This window comes from Bombina bombina, chromosome 11, assembly GCF_027579735.1.
Source record: "Bombina bombina isolate aBomBom1 chromosome 11, aBomBom1.pri, whole genome shotgun sequence".
Lineage (NCBI taxonomy): Eukaryota > Metazoa > Chordata > Amphibia > Anura > Bombinatoridae > Bombina > Bombina bombina.
The window spans coordinates 120,725,773-120,743,832 of record NC_069509.1 but is presented as its reverse complement, the minus strand read 5'-3'; the positions used below and the strand labels follow the sequence as shown (position 1 = coordinate 120,743,832).

Below are 18,060 nucleotides of genomic sequence, written 5' to 3'. Positions count from 1 at the left end.
GTGATGTTCGCAAGCAAAACGGATTTGCGTAAACAAGCACTTGAAACACATGAATATTCACCTCAGCTCGTGTACTCACATAGGATGACGTGTGCATGGCAGACGAGCTGCCAATCAGGGCACGCCTGCTAGTTCTGTGCCTTTAAGGTGAGCCAGAGAGACGAGCACAGGCACAGGCAGTGCAGAGCCCTGCTGGAGACGGAGAGCAGCAAGCGAGATCTTTACCTCACATCACACAGTCCTGAGGGAACTGAACAGGATCCATTTCTAACGGTTTATTTAACTTGTGGAGACAGCATCATAGGAAACATAATAAGAACAAGAAAACTTCTTTTCTGCTTTGTGCTTGTTTTAATTTTCTTCATTTCATTGTCATATAACTATATCTATACCCAGTGAAATTGGTACCTACTGCTTGAAACTGTCGTCTGTTTTGGTAGCAGTAGTCAGCATGCTTATACTTCTAAGTGGGATCCTTTGCCTCCTTGTGCTGGTACAAGGGGATAATGCCAAGAGTCAGGAAAAGCCCAGAGAACGTTTTATATGCACGGCTATCCCTGCAGATGTCAACCCAGGCTGTCCAGTACCTTCCATCCAAGCCCATGGACCAGGGAACCCTGAAGAAGAGCTACGCACCACTGTCGTCCAGCTCAGAGAGACTATTCTGCAACAGAAAGAGACCATAGGGAACCAGAAGGAAACTGTAAGGGAGCTGACATCCAAGCTGACCCGCTGCGAGACCCTATCTGAGAGCGCAGGGCAGGATGGGAAACATGGCACTTGGAGTAAGGTTTATGGCAAACCTAGGGGCAAAGACACCATGGGGGATCTTCCGAGGGATCCCAGCCAGATCATTGATCAACTCAGCCGCACCATGCAGACTCTTAAGGACAGACTGGAAAATTTAGAGGTAATATATATATATTTTAAATAAATACATTAATAAATACCTTTCTGCCTTTTAGTCAGGGATCCCAGTAGATTACCAGAGGATCACTATGTATTGCAGTGATCTCATGCAGCCACGGGTTCATCATATGGGCACAACATGTTTTCACTGATATACATTTTTGTTCATTGAATATTAAAAGAGAATTGTTATTTATATGTTGTATTGTAAGCTAAATGTGGGTAGCTGCATTTAGAACTTAGATGAGGAGTAATCTGTTCAGTGTATATTTTTGACAAACCTGTAGATAAAATAGTAGAAAGCTGTCAGCTTGCAGATAGTAAAAGCACTGAGCTATACCCCAATGGTTCTCTTTCTAACCAAATTTGCTTTGTGACATAATTTTGAAAATCATGACAATTATGATTTATATTACTCGGATACTGCAAAAGTCCATAAGTACAAAACAATAAAATTCATTATATATTAAGAATTACAAGTAGCTCATTTTGCACAATATTTTAATTAAAAAAAAATTATAAATCAATTTTGAGGAATTTGTCATTTGATTTTTTCTTCTTTATTCTCTCTTTTATACTAATCTTAAATGCCCCTTTACCACATCCTTGTGTGTCTCTAAGCACAAGCTAAACATTACTGTTTTAGCCATAAATTATGTAGTGTTTTTGATGTGAGATTATACACATATACAATATAATTGCTACACATTACTAAAAAAAAGCTGTTTACTAATAATCTCATTATTTTTTTATTTTTTTTACTATTGGACAAGACTAAAACACTATTTGTCTGCCTTTCTATCTATTAATGTGTGTGTATATATATATATATATATATATATATATATATATATATATATATATATATATATATATATATATATATTGATAACATTGAAATATCTCTGCAAATGTCAATTTTTAAATGCTCTAAAATTTCAAAATTTGATCATTTGTAACCCAATAAATTGTGTTTGTAGCTTCCATTATGAAGCAACTCTGCATGAGTTGTTATGTTCTCATTATTTCTCTATGGGTATTGTGTAAATCACGCCAGGGAATAAAATATTTTTATCGGAGCTGTCACCTTAATCACAATACATTATTTTTTAATTACCTTACATTAAAAAAAAGAACTCACTGTCCATGTATAGAAATACTCACAATGATATGATCTAAAATATTTTATTTTATTTTTTAACTCTTTCATCAAATCTGGATCAAGCAATTTGCTGTTAGTAGCAAATAACTGAAATGAATTAATATTGTTACTACCTTTGAAATATGGCATTTTATTTTAACATCACTACTTACAATACATGTTTTTTTTTATACAGAGATTCACAATGAAAAACATTAAACTTTATTCAGTCAAAGTGGACTGGAGACAGCTATACCCCTCACACACTCCGACGTAGGTTTTAATTGGGTAGACACTCTAGTAATTTTAAATCTGTACTTAAACAGGCTGATCTAATTTACAAACGTCTTGGTTCTTCTATGTAGAGATGTCATAGTAAATTATGGGGTATTGTTCATTCAGTTCAGTTAGCGGTGGGAAACAGATTTAAATTCCAATTCTTATTACTTTCAGTATAATGAGACACTAACCGTTGACGAAATAACAGAAAATTGAATATTTCTTTAATATTACTTCTAAATAGGCCATTATAGAGATAAAATGGCATGCTCTAATTTTATTAGAGCGAATAATTGTATTATTTGTGACACTGCAAAGTTATGTGTTTAAGCCCACAAAGGGGCACTGCTAGTCCTGAACTGAAACTGCCACCGATCCAGTCAACAGAGCTAATTGGGTCGTACGTAGCCCTGCTGATTGGAAAAGCATCAGTTTCCACTCAGGACCTGCAGTACTTTAACTATGTGTTTAATCTCTTTGTGGGGAGGGTTAACAGATAGCTTTTTTTTTTTTTAGCATTCCTAGTGATAAAATGACATGCTTAAATAAGAGCATGCATTTATCATTAGAATGACCTTTTAAGTTATTTAAATGTTTTGTAAACGTCATGAAACACTACTTATAAGTATTGTATGATGCATAATTTAATTGCGCTCATTTTTCAAGTTTGTTTTAAGTCCCTTCAGGATTGTAACTGAATGACAGTCCAATTTGCAAGATACAATATAAAATGCATCAGTGCAGTCATTGAATTCTCATCTGCTGTGGACTCATTGTCAACAACTATTGTGACATCTCATTTGTAACAATTTTACCAGATGCCTAATTGATGATCTTTTCGTTATAGCATCAATTGAGATCCAACGTGTCCTACTCTGCGCTACCTAATGACCTTCGAGAGATGCTTCAGAGAAGGCTGGGAGATCTTGAGCACCAGCTTTTAAACAAAGTGGCCGAACTGGAAGATGAAAAATCCTTGCTTCATAACGAGAGTGCAGCTCACAGACACAAGACAGAATCTGCCCTCACTGCACTCCTGGAAAGAGTTAATGAGCTGGAAAAAGGTATTTTTTTTCATATATACAATATATTCTAGAGGTATAGATTTGTATGACTAATTTGTTAACCACTTAGCTGCAGATAAATCTTCAGTGCATTTTTTTTCTTACCCTAATCTTATTTTACATATTCACACTAATAGTTTACATTATGCAAATTTGGTGCCTATCTATATATAATCTGGCAACCAAGATTTACATGAGAACCTTTTATATGATAAATTTATCATTATACTGTTGTTTTACATGTGTTTCCCCTTAGTATGTTTTCAATTGCTTGGTATAGCAGTATTACAGTTATGGGAAACTGCTCTTTTAGGTTTATTTTTGTATTTGAAGTAACTTATACTGCTCATTAAAACTACAACCTATTGTTCTCAAGAAAATATCCATTTAATTGGGCTGAGCCTACAGGAAAATCATACCTCTCACTAACTATCGATCTTTTTCATTATGCGTCCTGGTTTAATTCAGCAAACCTATTTCAATTGCAAAGACAACTGAAACAGAAGGAACAATTTAAGAGTAAAACAATTTACAGTATAGTGCTACTTCAATTAATGTTTGATTCATGTGGTTAATATGTGGTTAATATGGAAAAATATTGGAAAATTATTTTAGATTTTTGCCAGTGCTTTCCCAAAATATCTATCTATCTATCTTTCATGTTGCCTGAGCATTTACAATTCTTTCAAAGTAAGTTAGAAGTAATCAATATTTTCCAAGGTCAAACAAAATGTTACAATGATCTGAAATGTAATTTTGTTGAGTGATAACATGCATGCTTTAAAGGGGCATGAAACCCACATTTTGTCTTTCATGATTTTGAAAGAGCATTCAATTTTAAACAACTTTCTCATTTGCTTCATTCTCTTGATATCCTTTGCTGAAAAGCATATCTAGATAGGTTCAGTAGCTGATTGGTGCATGCACACAGATGCCTCATGTGATTGGCTCACCCATGTGCATTGCTTTTTCTTCAACAAATGATATCTAAGAATAAAGCAAATTAGATAATAGAAGTAAATTAGAATTTTATTTAAAATTGTTTTCTCTATCTGAATCATGAAAGAAATATTTTGTGTTTAATGTCCCTTTAATGACATATAATAGATTAGATGTGTATTACTAAACTACTGCCAAGCAAGCAGTAAAATTAAAGGGATAGGAAAGTCAAAATTAAACTTGCATGATTCAGATAGAGCAGGTCATTTTAAGACACTTTTAAATTCACTTCTATTATCAAATGTGCATCGTTCTCTTAGTATCCCTTGTTAAAACATGAATACGCACATATCATACACTAGTGGGAGCTGCTGCCAATTGGTGCCTGCACACATTTGTCTCTTGTGATTGGCTAAATAGATATTTTCAGCTTCCTGTCAGTAATGCTGTCCCTTCAGCAATGGATAACAAGAGAATGAAGAAAATTTGATTATAGAATAAAATTGGAAAGTTGTTTAAAATTGTATGTTCTATATGAATTGTAAAATAAAATTTGGGGGTTACTATCCCTTTAAGGTATAGGTCAAATAAACATAGCAAGGCACAGGATTAAAATATCAAATCTATGTTTATTCACCATTCCACCCAACCCCCCTTTCATATACATACAAATCGCATCCATATAGTGTAGTAATTTACAAATATTTATATATGCATACCTATAGAGGTCAAGCTAAACTCTGTGTAGCTATGGTCTGGCATCTCTTCATATTGTTAACACCTGGAGGCCTACTTATAAAATGTCTGTCGGACCTGATCCGACAGTGCTGATCAGGTCCGCCAGACCTCGCTGAATGCGGAGAGCAATACACTCTCCATATTCAGTATTGCACCAGCAGCTCTTGTGAGCTGCTGGTGCAACACCGCCCCCTGCAGACTCATGGCCAATCGGCCGCCAGCAGTGGTGTGTCAATCAACCCGATCGTACTCGATCGGGTTGAATTCCGGCGATTCCTGTCCGCCTCATCAGAGCAGGCAGACAGGGTTATGGAGCAGTGCTCTTTAGACCGCTGCTTCATAACTGCTTTTTCTGGCGAGCCTGCAGGCTCGCCAGAAACACGGGGCGTCAAGCTCCATTCGGAGCTTGATAGATAGGCCCCCTGGTGTGAACACTAGGAATGTCCTTGTAGGCTCATTACAAAACAGTTTTTATGTCTGTTCAATCCAACAGATTGTGTGCTTTTTGATGCTGGATATGAGATTATTAGTAAGTATTAATGTGCTCATTTACATCTATACTCAGAATAGCTAATATAAAACAGACCAGACAGAGATTTTCAAAAATATTTTTATTGTCTATATCCCTGGTTTGTAAAATACTGATATTTATTTATTTTAATGAAAATAACAGCTTTAAATCATCTTTAATTTTATGCACATCTTTTACAATATATAGTGGCTAAATGTGGATATATATCACTCTTATCTTAAAATGCATTCAGTGCCCTTATAAGATAAAATATATTTTATATTTAGTGGGCAATTCCTTTTTATACATAAAGGGACACTGAACCCACATTTTTTCTTTTGTGATTCAGATAGAGTATGCAATTTTAAGCAACTTTCTAATTTACTCCCATTATCAAATTTTCTTCATTCTCTTGGTATGTTTATTTGAAAAGCAAGAATGTAAGTTTAGATGCCGGCCCATTTTTGGTGAACAAACTGGGTTGTCCTAGCTGATTGGACAGAACCAATAAACAAGTGCTGTCCATGGTCCTGAATAAAAAAAAAAAGCTGGCTCCTTAGCTTAGACTCCTTCTTCAAATAAAGATAGCAAGAGAACGAAGAAAAATTGATAATAGGAGTAAATTAGAAAGTTGCTTAAAATCGCATGCTCTATCTGAATCATGAAAGAAAAAAATTGGGTTCAGTGTCCCTTTAAGACATGTTCCCTTCAAATTACCGTAAGACAGAATTTTTTATGTGCATACTTAAACACGTGCATACACCCAACTCTTGTACACAGGAATGTTTGTGTTGATATACATTCATATATATGTACTGTACACGTATACAGAAAGATAATAAAGAGCTTTATAAAACATGTTGTAAATCTTATAAATTGTAAAACAATGATCAACCAATTTTTATAATTTTTTTTTTTTTCTTCTATTGCGCAGACAGTTTTGTTATCAAACACACTTCATTAAAACATTATCTTTGGTTTGCAATGCAATATATATATATTGTATGGTGTCGTATTATGCAGGAATCTTTTAAAACAGTATAGGAAAGATAAAGCATATTAATGATTGTAACATTTTTTTCTTTAAAATGAAGTGTTAAATTATAAAACTTTCTGTCTATGATTATTTTATGTGTAAAATATACATAGTAAATGAGGTTGAAAAAAGAAGTGTAAAATTGAACTTGCATTTAAAGGGATACTAAATCCATTTTTTTTTTCTTTCATGATTTATTATCAATTTTTCTTTGTTCTCATGCTATCTTGATTTGAAAAACCAGTACTGTAAGCTTTAGAGCCAGCCCATTTTTTGTTCAGCACCTGGGTAGCACTTACTGATTTGTGGCTAAATGTAGCAAACCAATCAGCAAGCGCTACCCAGGCGCTTAACTAAAAATGGGCCAGCTCCTAGCCTTTCATTACTGCTTTTTCAAATCAAGATAACATGAGAACAAAGAAAAATTGATAATATGAGTAAACTAGAAAGTTGCTTAAAATTGCATGCTCTATCTGAATCATGAAAGAAAAAAATTGGGGCTAGTATCCCTTTAAGGGATATAAAAACCAAAATATGTATTTTGTGATTCAAGCAAAGGATACAATTTTAAAAATGTTCCCAGTTTACTTCTATTTTCAAATTTGATTTGTTTCTGTGGTATTCTTTGTTGAAGAGATACATGGGTAGGTGTTTAGAGCACTACATGTCAGGAAATAGTGCTGCCATCTAGTGCTCTTGCAAATGGATAACATTCTTGCAAAACTGCTGCCATATAGTGCTCCAGACATCTGTTTTTATCCAAAAATGTATCTAAGCCATTGTTAAATGTATCTAATGCATTGGCAGTCACTACCTCCTTAGGCAAGTTGTTCCACAAGTTACTGTGATATGAAGAAGTATGTAAGAGTTTTCATGGCAATAGCAACTTTCTAAATTGAGTTATTCTAGCAAAAAAATAATTATGCAGGGGCTGATCACAACCCTGCACTTTTTTTGGCAGATCATTTCTGATCATTCCCAAAATGCTTCTGCCATTAACCCTTTCAGTGCCAGGGTATTGCTATTTTTTTTTTTGGTCCTCTGGAGACCAGACAGATTCATAATTTTTGCTATGCATTCATTTTGGACTTTATTCCTGAGTGTAGGATTATATATATATATATATATATATATATATATATATATATATATATATATATATATATACATACACACACACATTTTATAAACTTTATATATATGCAAAAAAAATTTACACCACCAGTTCAGCTTTCATATGGTGCATTTTTAGCTAAATATTTCTTTTTTTGGATTAAGATATAATGCAATAAACCTAAAACAAAATAAAAATATTAGATTTTTTTTTTTAATTTTATGAAATACATGCATGTTCAGCAAATTCTATCCTGACTGAATTTTATTTTTGTATAAAAGCCACAGTTCTTCTGAACATTTGAGTACCAGAGCACAAAATGATTTTCATACTTGCTAAAACAAAATAGGTATTACCTAGAAATGGTTTACAGTGCCAAACTACTCATGAGATCTGAAAGTACACACATTTTGCAATATACAAATCTAGATTTATCCACCCAAAATTGCTTTAAAAACATGTTGTTTTTTTTACAGAACAATAATTTCAGATCCTTTTTGACATATAATTCTTGACATTATTTAACACACACAATAGTAGGATAAAATTGGTAAATTTGAATGCCCCATGTCTCCTGAGTATAGAGATACCAAACATGTATATGACTTCTTAACCACAAAGCTAACACGACCCATAAATGGCCAACATACCAGCAAAAAAAAAAGTTTGTGAACCCTTTGTATTTCTGCATTGATTACTCATAAAATATGTGGTCTGATCACCACCTGACTAAGCTAATACACGAAAAATTGTACTTTTCAAATTTGTTTTTTGAAGACATTGAGTAATCATTCCACCTAAAGGCCAGATGAAGCAAACCCTTGAATTTAGTAACTTGTAGATCCTCCTTTAGTAGCATCAACATCCACCAAACATTTCTTGTAGCTGCTTAAAACAATTGCACAACACTGAGGACACATTTTGGGACCATTCCTCCCAACAAATCTGTTTCGTTTCATCAATATTTCTGGGTTATCTTGATTGCACAGCCCTTTTCAGGTCATGCCACAGCATCTAATTTTGGTTAATGTCAGGACACTGAATCTTCTTTTAAGCCATTCTTTAGTTTGTTTATTTCTGTGTTTTGGGTCATTGTCTTGTTTTATCACCTCTAAGTTTGAGGTCATTGACTGCTGCCCTGACAGTCTCCTGGAAAATGTCTTTGAATTCATTGTTCTCTCAATGATTACAATGTGTCCAGGCCCTGAGGCAGCAAACCCACCCCAAACCATCATGCTCCTTCTACCATGCTTCACAGTTGAGAAGAGGTTTTGGTGCTGGTGTGCAGTGCCCTTTCTCCTCCACACATTACGTTGTGCATTTGTTGACAAAAAAGTTAAAGTGAAGGTAAACTTTGATGAATGAAAGCAGAGTTTTTAAAAATACTATTAAAAATAGGGGCACTTTCATTCATCAAAGTTTAGAAAGCAGTCGTTTTGTTTAAAAACGTACCTTTCTTCTTTTTACAGCCAGAGCAGCTTCCCCCACCCAGAGATCCTCTCTTCACACATGAGCAATGACAAATCCGGCTTTGATGAATTAAAGTGCCCCTGTTTTTTAATAGTATTTTTAAAAACCGGGCTTTCATTCATCAAAGTTTACCTTCACTTTAAACTTTTGTCTCATCTGTCCACAGCACATTGCCCATTTTTTTTGGAACATCCAGGTGGTCTTGGGGAAACTTGAGATGTACCAAAATGTTTGTTTTTAGACAGCATCAGTATCCTTCCATGGAAATCATTCTTGTTCAGGGTTTTTATGATAGTGGACACATGAACAAAGACTTTTGCAGTTTATAGATTTTTCTGGAGGTCTTTTGCTGTTACCCTTTGGGTCTTTCAGGATTGCTCATTGTATTCTTGCAGTGATCTTTGCAGGACACCCACTACTAGGGAGAGTAACAACAGTCCTGAATTTTCTCCATTAGTAGACATTTTGTCATATTGTGTACTGATGTGCACCCAAGTCATAATGCTTTTGTAACCTTTTCCAGCTTTGTGAATCTGTATGATGTGTTTTCTAAGGTCCTGTGAAAATTGTTGGGATTGAGGCATGGTTCACACTAACCAATCTTTCTTGGGAATAACACATTTGTTAGTAACCAGGCTTTTTGTGCCTTAAAGGGGAATTCTCCTCGGAAATGTTTATTGTTTAAAAAGATAGATAATCCCTTTATTACCCATTCCCCAGTTTTGCATAACTAACAGTTATATTAATATACTTTTTAACTGTGTTATTACCTTGTATCTACGCCACTGTAGACTGCCCCCATATCTCAGTGCTATTTACAGACTTGCATTTTAGCCCATTAGTGCTGACTTATGAATAACTCCACTGGAGTGAGCACATTATTATCTAAATGACACGTGTACAAGCAGTGTCTTGCTGTGAAAAGAGATAAAAATGCACTGAGATAAGAGGCGGTCCATAGTGACGTAGAAACAGGCAGAAATTTAGAGGTTTAAAGGTTATACATTTTATATTATTATAACAATGTTGGTTGTGCAAAGCTGGGGAATGGGTAGTAAAGGCGTTAAAACATTTGGGGCGCGATCCGATATCGATCGCAGTTTGCGGCGCAAGCGAGGGAACCGGCGTCGCCCGCAGTTTCAGCTCGCAACTCGAGCCATCCCATATAGGTCGCCGTCAGATGCTAACGTGCCGTAAGTCTCACAAACCAGCGATGTCCAGAAATCTGCGTAAGTACAAATTTCTGGCGTCGCCAGTGACTTGCGCCACGTTAGAATCTGCCGGCGCCTATAAAACCTGACTAAAGTCTAAAACACCCGCACTGTCTAACACGCCTCCCTAACATAGCCTGCACTGTCTAACACGCCTCCCTAACATAGCCCGCACTGTCTAACCCTCTATCCGCTATCCCCCCTCACTAGCCTAACAATAAAAAAGCTATTAACCCCTAAACCGCCGCTCCTTTACCCAGCCGCAACCTAATAAAGTTATTAACCCCTAAACCGCCGCTCCCGTACCCCGCCGCCAGCTATATTATATCTATAACCCCCTAAAGTGAGCCCTTAACACCGCCGCCATCTATATTAAAATTATTAACCCCTAATCTAAGCCCCTTACACCGCCGCCATCTCTATTAAAATGATTAACCCCTAATTTAATCTACCTACCCTGCCGCCAGCTATATTATCTATATTAACCCTAAGTATATTATAGTTAATATAGGTATTACATTATATATATTAACTATATTAACCCTAATTATATTAGGGTTAATATAGTTAATATAGTTACTATAGTATTTATATTAACTATATTAACTCTATCTAACCCTAACTAAATTTATATTAAATTAATCTAATTCATTTATAAACTAAAATATTCCTATTTAAATCTAAATACTTACCTATAAAATAAACCATAAGATAGCTACAATATAATTAATAATTACATTGTAGCTATGTTAGGGTTAATATTTATTTTACAGGTAAATTGTTAATTATTTTAACTAGGTATAATAGATATTAAATAGTTATTAACTATTTAATATCTACCTAGTTAAAATAATTACCCAATTACCTGTAAAATAAATCCTAACCTAAGTTACAAATACACCTACACTATCAATAAATTTAATAAACTACTAACATCTATCTAAAAATACAATTAAATTAACTAAACTAAATTACAAAAAAAAACAAACACTAAATTACAAAAAATAAAAAAAAAGATTACAAGATATTTAAGCTAATTACACCTATTCTAAGCCCCCTAATAAAATAATAAACCCCCAAAATAAAAAAAATTCCCTGCCCTATTCTAAATTCAACAAATTTCAAAGCTCTTTACCTTACCAGCCCTTAAAAGGGCCTTTTGTGGGGCATGCCCCAAAGAATTCAGCTCTTTTGCATACAAGAAATACAATAACCCCCCCCCCCCCATTACAACCCACCACCCACATACCCCTATTCTAAACCCACCCAAACCCCCCTTAAAAAAGCCTAACACTACCCCCCTGAAGATCTCCCTACCTTGTCTTCACCACACCGGGCCGAACTCCTGATCCGATCCGGGCGATGTCTTCCTCCAAGCGGCAAAGAAGAATTCTTCCTCCGGCGATGTCTTCCTCCAAGCGGCAAAGAAGAATTCTTCCTCCGGCGACGTCTTCCTCCAAGCGGCAGCAAAGTCTTCATTCTTCCGGCGGCATCTTCAATCTTCTTTCTTCGCTCCGCCGCCGCGGAGCATCCATCCCGGCCGACTGCTGAACTTGGAATGATGTACCTTTAAATGACGTCATCCAAGATGGCGTCCGCCGAATTCCGATTGGCTGATAGGATTCTATCAGCCAATCGGAATTAAGTTAAAAAAATCTGATTGGCTGATTGAATCAGCCAATCAGATTCAAGTTCAATCCGATTGGCTGATCCAATCAGCCAATCAGATTGAGCTCGCATTCTATTGGCTGTTCCGATCAGCCAATAGAATGCGAGCTCAATCTGATTGGCTGATTGGATCAGCCAATCGGATTGAACTTGAATCTGATTGGCTGATTCAATCAGCCAATCAGATTTTTTTAACTTAATTCCGATTGGCTGATAGAATCCTATCAGCCAATCGGAATTCGGCGGACGCCATCTTGGATGACGTCATTTAAAGGTACATCATTCCAAGTTCAGCAGTCGGCCGGGATGGATGCTCCGCGGCGGCGGAGCGAAGAAAGAAGATTGAAGATGCCGCCGGAAGAATGAAGACTTTGCTGCCGCTTGGAGGAAGACGTCGCCGGAGGAAGAATTCTTCTTTGCCGCTTGGAGGAAGACATCGCCGGAGGAAGAATTCTTCTTTGCCGCTTGGAGGAAGACATCGCCCGGATCGGATCAGGAGTTCGGCCCGGTGTGGTGAAGACAAGGTAGGGAGATCTTCAGGGGGGTAGTGTTAGGCTTTTTTAAGGGGGGTTTGGGTGGGTTTAGAATAGGGGTATGTGGGTGGTGGGTTGTAATGGGGGGGGGGGTATTGTATTTCTTGTATGCAAAAGAGCTGAATTCTTTGGGGCATGCCCCACAAAAGGCCCTTTTAAGGGCTGGTAAGGTAAAGAGCTTTGAAATTTGTTGAATTTAGAATAGGGCAGGGGATTTTTTTTATTTTGGGGGTTTATTATTTTATTAGGGGGCTTAGAATAGGTGTAATTAGCTTAAATATCTTGTAATCTTTTTTTATTTTTTGTAATTTAGTGTTTGTTTTTTTTTGTAATTTAGTTTAGTTAATTTAATTGTATTTTTAGATAGATGTTAGTAGTTTATTAAATTTATTGATAGTGTAGGTGTATTTGTAACTTAGGTTAGGATTTATTTTACAGGTAATTGGGTAATTATTTTAACTAGGTAGATATTAAATAGTTAATAACTATTTAATATCTATTATACCTAGTTAAAATAATTAACAATTTACCTGTAAAATAAATATTAACCCTAACATAGCTACAATGTAATTATTAATTATATTGTAGCTATCTTATGGTTTATTTTATAGGTAAGTATTTAGATTTAAATAGGAATATTTTAGTTTATAAATGAATTAGATTAATTTAATATAAATTTAGTTAGGGTTAGATAGAGTTAATATAAATACTATAGTAACTATATTAACTATATTAACCCTAATATAATTAGGGTTAATATAGTTAATATATATAATGTAATACCTATATTAACTATAATATACTTAGGGTTAATATAGATAATATAGCTGGCGGCGGGGTAGGTAGATTAAATTAGGGGTTAATCATTTTAATAGAGATGGCGGCGGTGTAAGGGGCTTACATTAGGGGTTAATCATTTTTATATAGGTGGCGGCGGTGTAAGGGGTAAGATTAGGGGATAGATAAGGTAGATGGCGGCGGTTTTAGAGGCTCACAGTAGGGGGTTAGTTTATGTAGATGGCGGCGGGGTCCGGGAGCAGCGGTTTAGGGGGTAATAACTTTATTAGGGATTTCGGGGGGGGGGGGATCGCGGTTGATAGGTAGATAGACATTGCGCATGCGTTAGGTGTTAGGTTTATTTTCTAGTTAGTTTAGGGAGTTACGGGGCTCCAATAGTCAGCGTAAGGCTTCTTACGGCTGCTTTTTGTGGCGAGGTGAAAATGGAGTAAGTTTTCTCCATTTTTGCCACGTAAGTCCTTACGCTGCATATTGGATACCAAACTGCGCGGGTTTGGTATACCTGCCTATGGCCCAAAAAACTGCGGGCGACGGCAGAAATATACGCGCGTAACTTCTAGGTTACGCCGTATATGTGATACCAAATCCGCGCAAATATTGGCGTCGCCGGCTTTTGCGGGCGACGCTTTATATCGGATCGACCCCTTGGAGTATTTCCCTTTAAAGTGCAGTCCACCTCTGCAACCCACACTTCTAATCTCCTTAACTTAAACACTTAACTCCAAATAGCTTTGGAGAAGTTGTTAACACAGAAGTTCAGTTACTTTTTTCAACATGCACTGTGAATGGTTGCGCAATGTCTTAAAAAAAAAAAATGGGGAAAATGCAACTGTGTGCTATTAGTTTAGTCATATTGTGTTTGTCTATACTTGTGACTTAGATCAAGATAAGACCACATTTTATGAGTAATCAATGCAGGTAATTCCTATTTAATGGGCACACCACCCAGATGATTTTACTGACCACCTGGATAAAATTGAAGCCAATATTAAGATAAAATAAGATATTTTTTCAATGTTTGTTGCAGAGATTGTCATTAAATCAATTTATGTTAAAGTTTGCTGCTATTCATTTATTCTTTGGATAGCTTGATAAACATTTACAAATAACAGAAAATGTTATTGTATTGCAAAGTATTACAATGCCCCACCGAGCTAATTCCTAATGCCACACGGTTGGCAACATCTTCTGTTGAGAACACTGCAAAGGGTTCACAAACTTTTTTTTCTTCTTGAAACTATAAAAATTGTATTTAGTTATAAGGTTTTAAGACCCCAAATGCAAAGTTTAACCCAATAAAAGTATAAACCTTATTAAATTAATTGGAGGGTAGAGTTCATGGTGGGTGGAGGAGTGCCTTGTTATATGTAAAGCTAGGGAAGGGCCTGGTGGTTTGTGCACAAGAATGGGGAGAGTGCCTGGAGATGGTTGAACAAGGCTTTTGCTAATCTGCAGCATTGCACTGCGATAAGTTATGTCTCATTAGCTATCCCTACCTTGTAACAGTGTTCAATAGGATGGAAATCCTCAGTAAGTGGCTGATTTCATCACTGGGGACACCACACACTGAACATACAGTCCAGTTCCTGATTAAGGATAGTTATGTTACTCCTGTTTTCTATACTCTGCCTAAAGTCATACATCCAAAGCACTACAGCCACCAGAAAAAATCTTTGTTTAAAAGACCCTTATTCTCATTAGTTGGGTCCAAAAGTTTACAGGAACAACGCTTCAAACCTACAATAAAGGTCTTTTAAACAAATATTTCCTCTGGTGGCTGGAGTGCTTTGGATGTATGACTATTTGGATTGACAAGATTTGGCAAATCTTACTCTGTGCCCCGCAAACAGGTTTGCTGTTCTCCTTTCCTTTTGATTTTCTAAAGTGCACAAAGACAAGAAAAGTTAACCTGGTAGACTGGTGGAGTAACGTGTCAATTTTCTTAAAGTTTTAAGATCTTGCGTTGAGAAACGTTTTATCTTAATGATACAGGAGATTTTTTGGTTGAATTGAAGAACTTTGATAATGTTGGTGAGAAGTGTATACTCTTTACTATGGATGTAGTAAGTCTGTGCACTTTAGTTCCCCATGAGAGTGGCTTGGGGCAGTGAGATGTGTTTTGTCTTCTTATGGGAAGTATACCATAGAACAACAGGATTTTTTTTTTATGGAACTAGTACTGCCAGGGATGGCAATGGGTTCCAATGTAGCCTCTACATACTGTATACTGTTTATTCAGTATGTTTGGAGCTTAATCCTTACTTACTATAGTGGTTGTTAAGTAGAACCACACTGTAAAAGAATTACAGCAGATCCTTATCCTTTATCTTTCCTCTGCATAGCATAAGTGAATGTTGCAGAGGGTGTGGTAAAACACACACAAACGGCACACTGAAGAAGCTGGGGGTCGTTGCCACTACAAATATACCAGGTACAATTTTTTTTTTCTTTCTCTGTGTCCCTGCGTGAGGCCCCATGAAGTGCGAGGCCTTAGATGATCGCCTAGTTGGCTTAACACTAGAGCCACCTTTCTGCAGGGATCTCTCTGAGAAGCAGTGTTATGTTAGAAAAAAAATTGTTTACTTCGTAATAAGTGAAAATAGTCCTATAACAAGAATGTGGATTGTGTTGCAGATAAACACTGAAAATAGGTAAATGTGAATTTCTCAAACATTGGTGTGTCCGGTCCACGGCGTCATCCATAACTTGTGGGAATATCTCTTCCCCAACAGGAAATGGCAAAGAGTACAGCAAAAGCTGTCCATATAGTCCCTCCTAGGCTCCGCCCACCCCAGTCATTCTCTTTGCCGTTGCACAGGCAACATCTCCACGGAGATGGTGAAGAGTATGTGGTGTTTAATTGTAGTTTTTTATTCTACTATCAAGAGTTTGTTATTTTAAAATAGTGCTGGTATGTACTATTTACTCTGAAACAGAAAAAGATGAAGAGTTCTGTTTGTGAGAGGAATATGATTTTAGCAGCAGTAACTAAAATCGTTTGCTGTTTCCACATAGGACTGTTGAGATGATATAACTTCAGTTGGGGGAAACAGTTAGCAGACTTTTCTGCCTAAGGTATGACTAGCCATTTTTCTAACAAGACTGTGTAATGCTGGAAGGCTGTCATTTCCCCTCATGGGGACCGGTAAGCCATTTTCTTAGTCTCAAACAGAATAAAGGGCTTAATATGGGCTGTAAAACTGGTAGACACTTTTATGGGCAAGATCGATTGCTTTATTTGGGCATTTTATGAAGCTTGATGTTGATATTCACACTTAGAAACTTTGGGGAACGTTTTTTTAACGTCAGGCACTGGTTTAGACACCTTTTCAGTCAGGAAGGGCCTTCCCTGTAGAAGGCTGAGCCTCATTTTCGCGCCATTACTGCGCAGTTACTTTTGAGAGCAGGACATGCAGCTGCATGTGTGTGGGTCTGAAAGTTGTTGAAAAGGTTCCTAGAAGGCTTCATTGGTATCGTATACCCCCTCGGTTTGGTAAAGTCGCAGCAAAGGCTGTAGCTGGGACTGTAGAGGGGTTAAAACTGTAACCGGCTCCGGTTTCTTCATTTTAAGGGTTAAAGGTCTCAAATGTGGGGTGCAATACTTTGAATGCTTTAAGATACTGTGGTGAAAATTTGGTTAAATTTGAACAATTCCTTCATAGTTTTTCACATATTCAGTAATAAAGTGTGCACTGTTTAAAATTTAAAGAGACAGTAACGGTTTTGTTTAAAAACGTTTTTTTTTGTACTTTATTGACAAGTTTAAGCCTGTTTAACATGTCTGTGCCTTCAGATGAACTATGTTCTGTATGTATGGAAGCCAATGTGTCTCCCCCTTCAAAATTGTGTGATAATTGTGCCATAGCGTCCAAACAAAGTAAGGACAGTACTGCCACAGATAGTAAAGTTGCCCATGATGATTCATCAGATGAAGGGAGTAGACATAGTTCTACATCATCTCCTTCTGTGTCTACAACAGTTTTGCCCACGCAGGAGACCCCTAGTACTTCTAGCGCGCCAATGCTTATTACTATGCAACAATTGACGGCAGTAATGGATAACTCCATAGCAAATATTTTATCCAAGATGCCTGCATATCAGAGAAAGCGCGATTGCTCTGTTTTAAACACTGAAGAGCAGGAGGGCGCTGATGATAATTGCTCTGTCATACCCTCACACCAATCTGAAGGGGCCATGAGGGAGGTTTTGTCAGATGGGGAAATTTCAGATACAGGTAGAATTTCTCAACAGGCAGAACCTGATGTTGTGACATTTAAATTAGAGCATCTCCGCGCACTGCTTAAGGAGGTGTTATCTACTCTGGATGATTGTGACAACCTGGTCATTCCAGAAAAATTGTGCAAGATGGACAAGTTCCTAGAGGTTCCGGTGCACCCCGACACTTTTCCTATACCCAAGCGGGTGGCGGACATAGTGAATAAGGAGTGGGAGAAGCCCGGCATACCTTTTGTTCCCCCTCCTATATTTAAGAAATTATTTCCTATGGTCGACCCCAGAAAGGACTTATGGCAGACAGTCCCTAAGGTCGAGGGGGCAGTTTCTACACTAGCCAAGCGCACTACTATTCCTATAGAGGATAATTGTGCTTTCAAAGATCCTATGGATAAAAAATTGGAGGGTTTGCTTAA

The 18,060-nt window shown here is 36.7% G+C and overlaps 1 protein-coding gene across 1 annotated transcript in view; it reads left to right on the top strand.

Moving 5' to 3' along the window:
* The first annotated feature begins 322 nt into the window (after positions 1-322).
* NPTX2 (neuronal pentraxin 2) overlaps positions 323-18,060 on the top strand; it is a 129,493-nt gene continuing 111,755 nt past the window's right edge. Inside the window, exons 1-2 of the mRNA XM_053694407.1 lie at positions 323-910; positions 3,177-3,393. Coding sequence (XP_053550382.1) covers positions 452-910; positions 3,177-3,393 — 676 coding nt within the window. The 5' untranslated portion in view covers positions 323-451. The remainder of the gene's footprint in view (positions 911-3,176; positions 3,394-18,060) is intronic.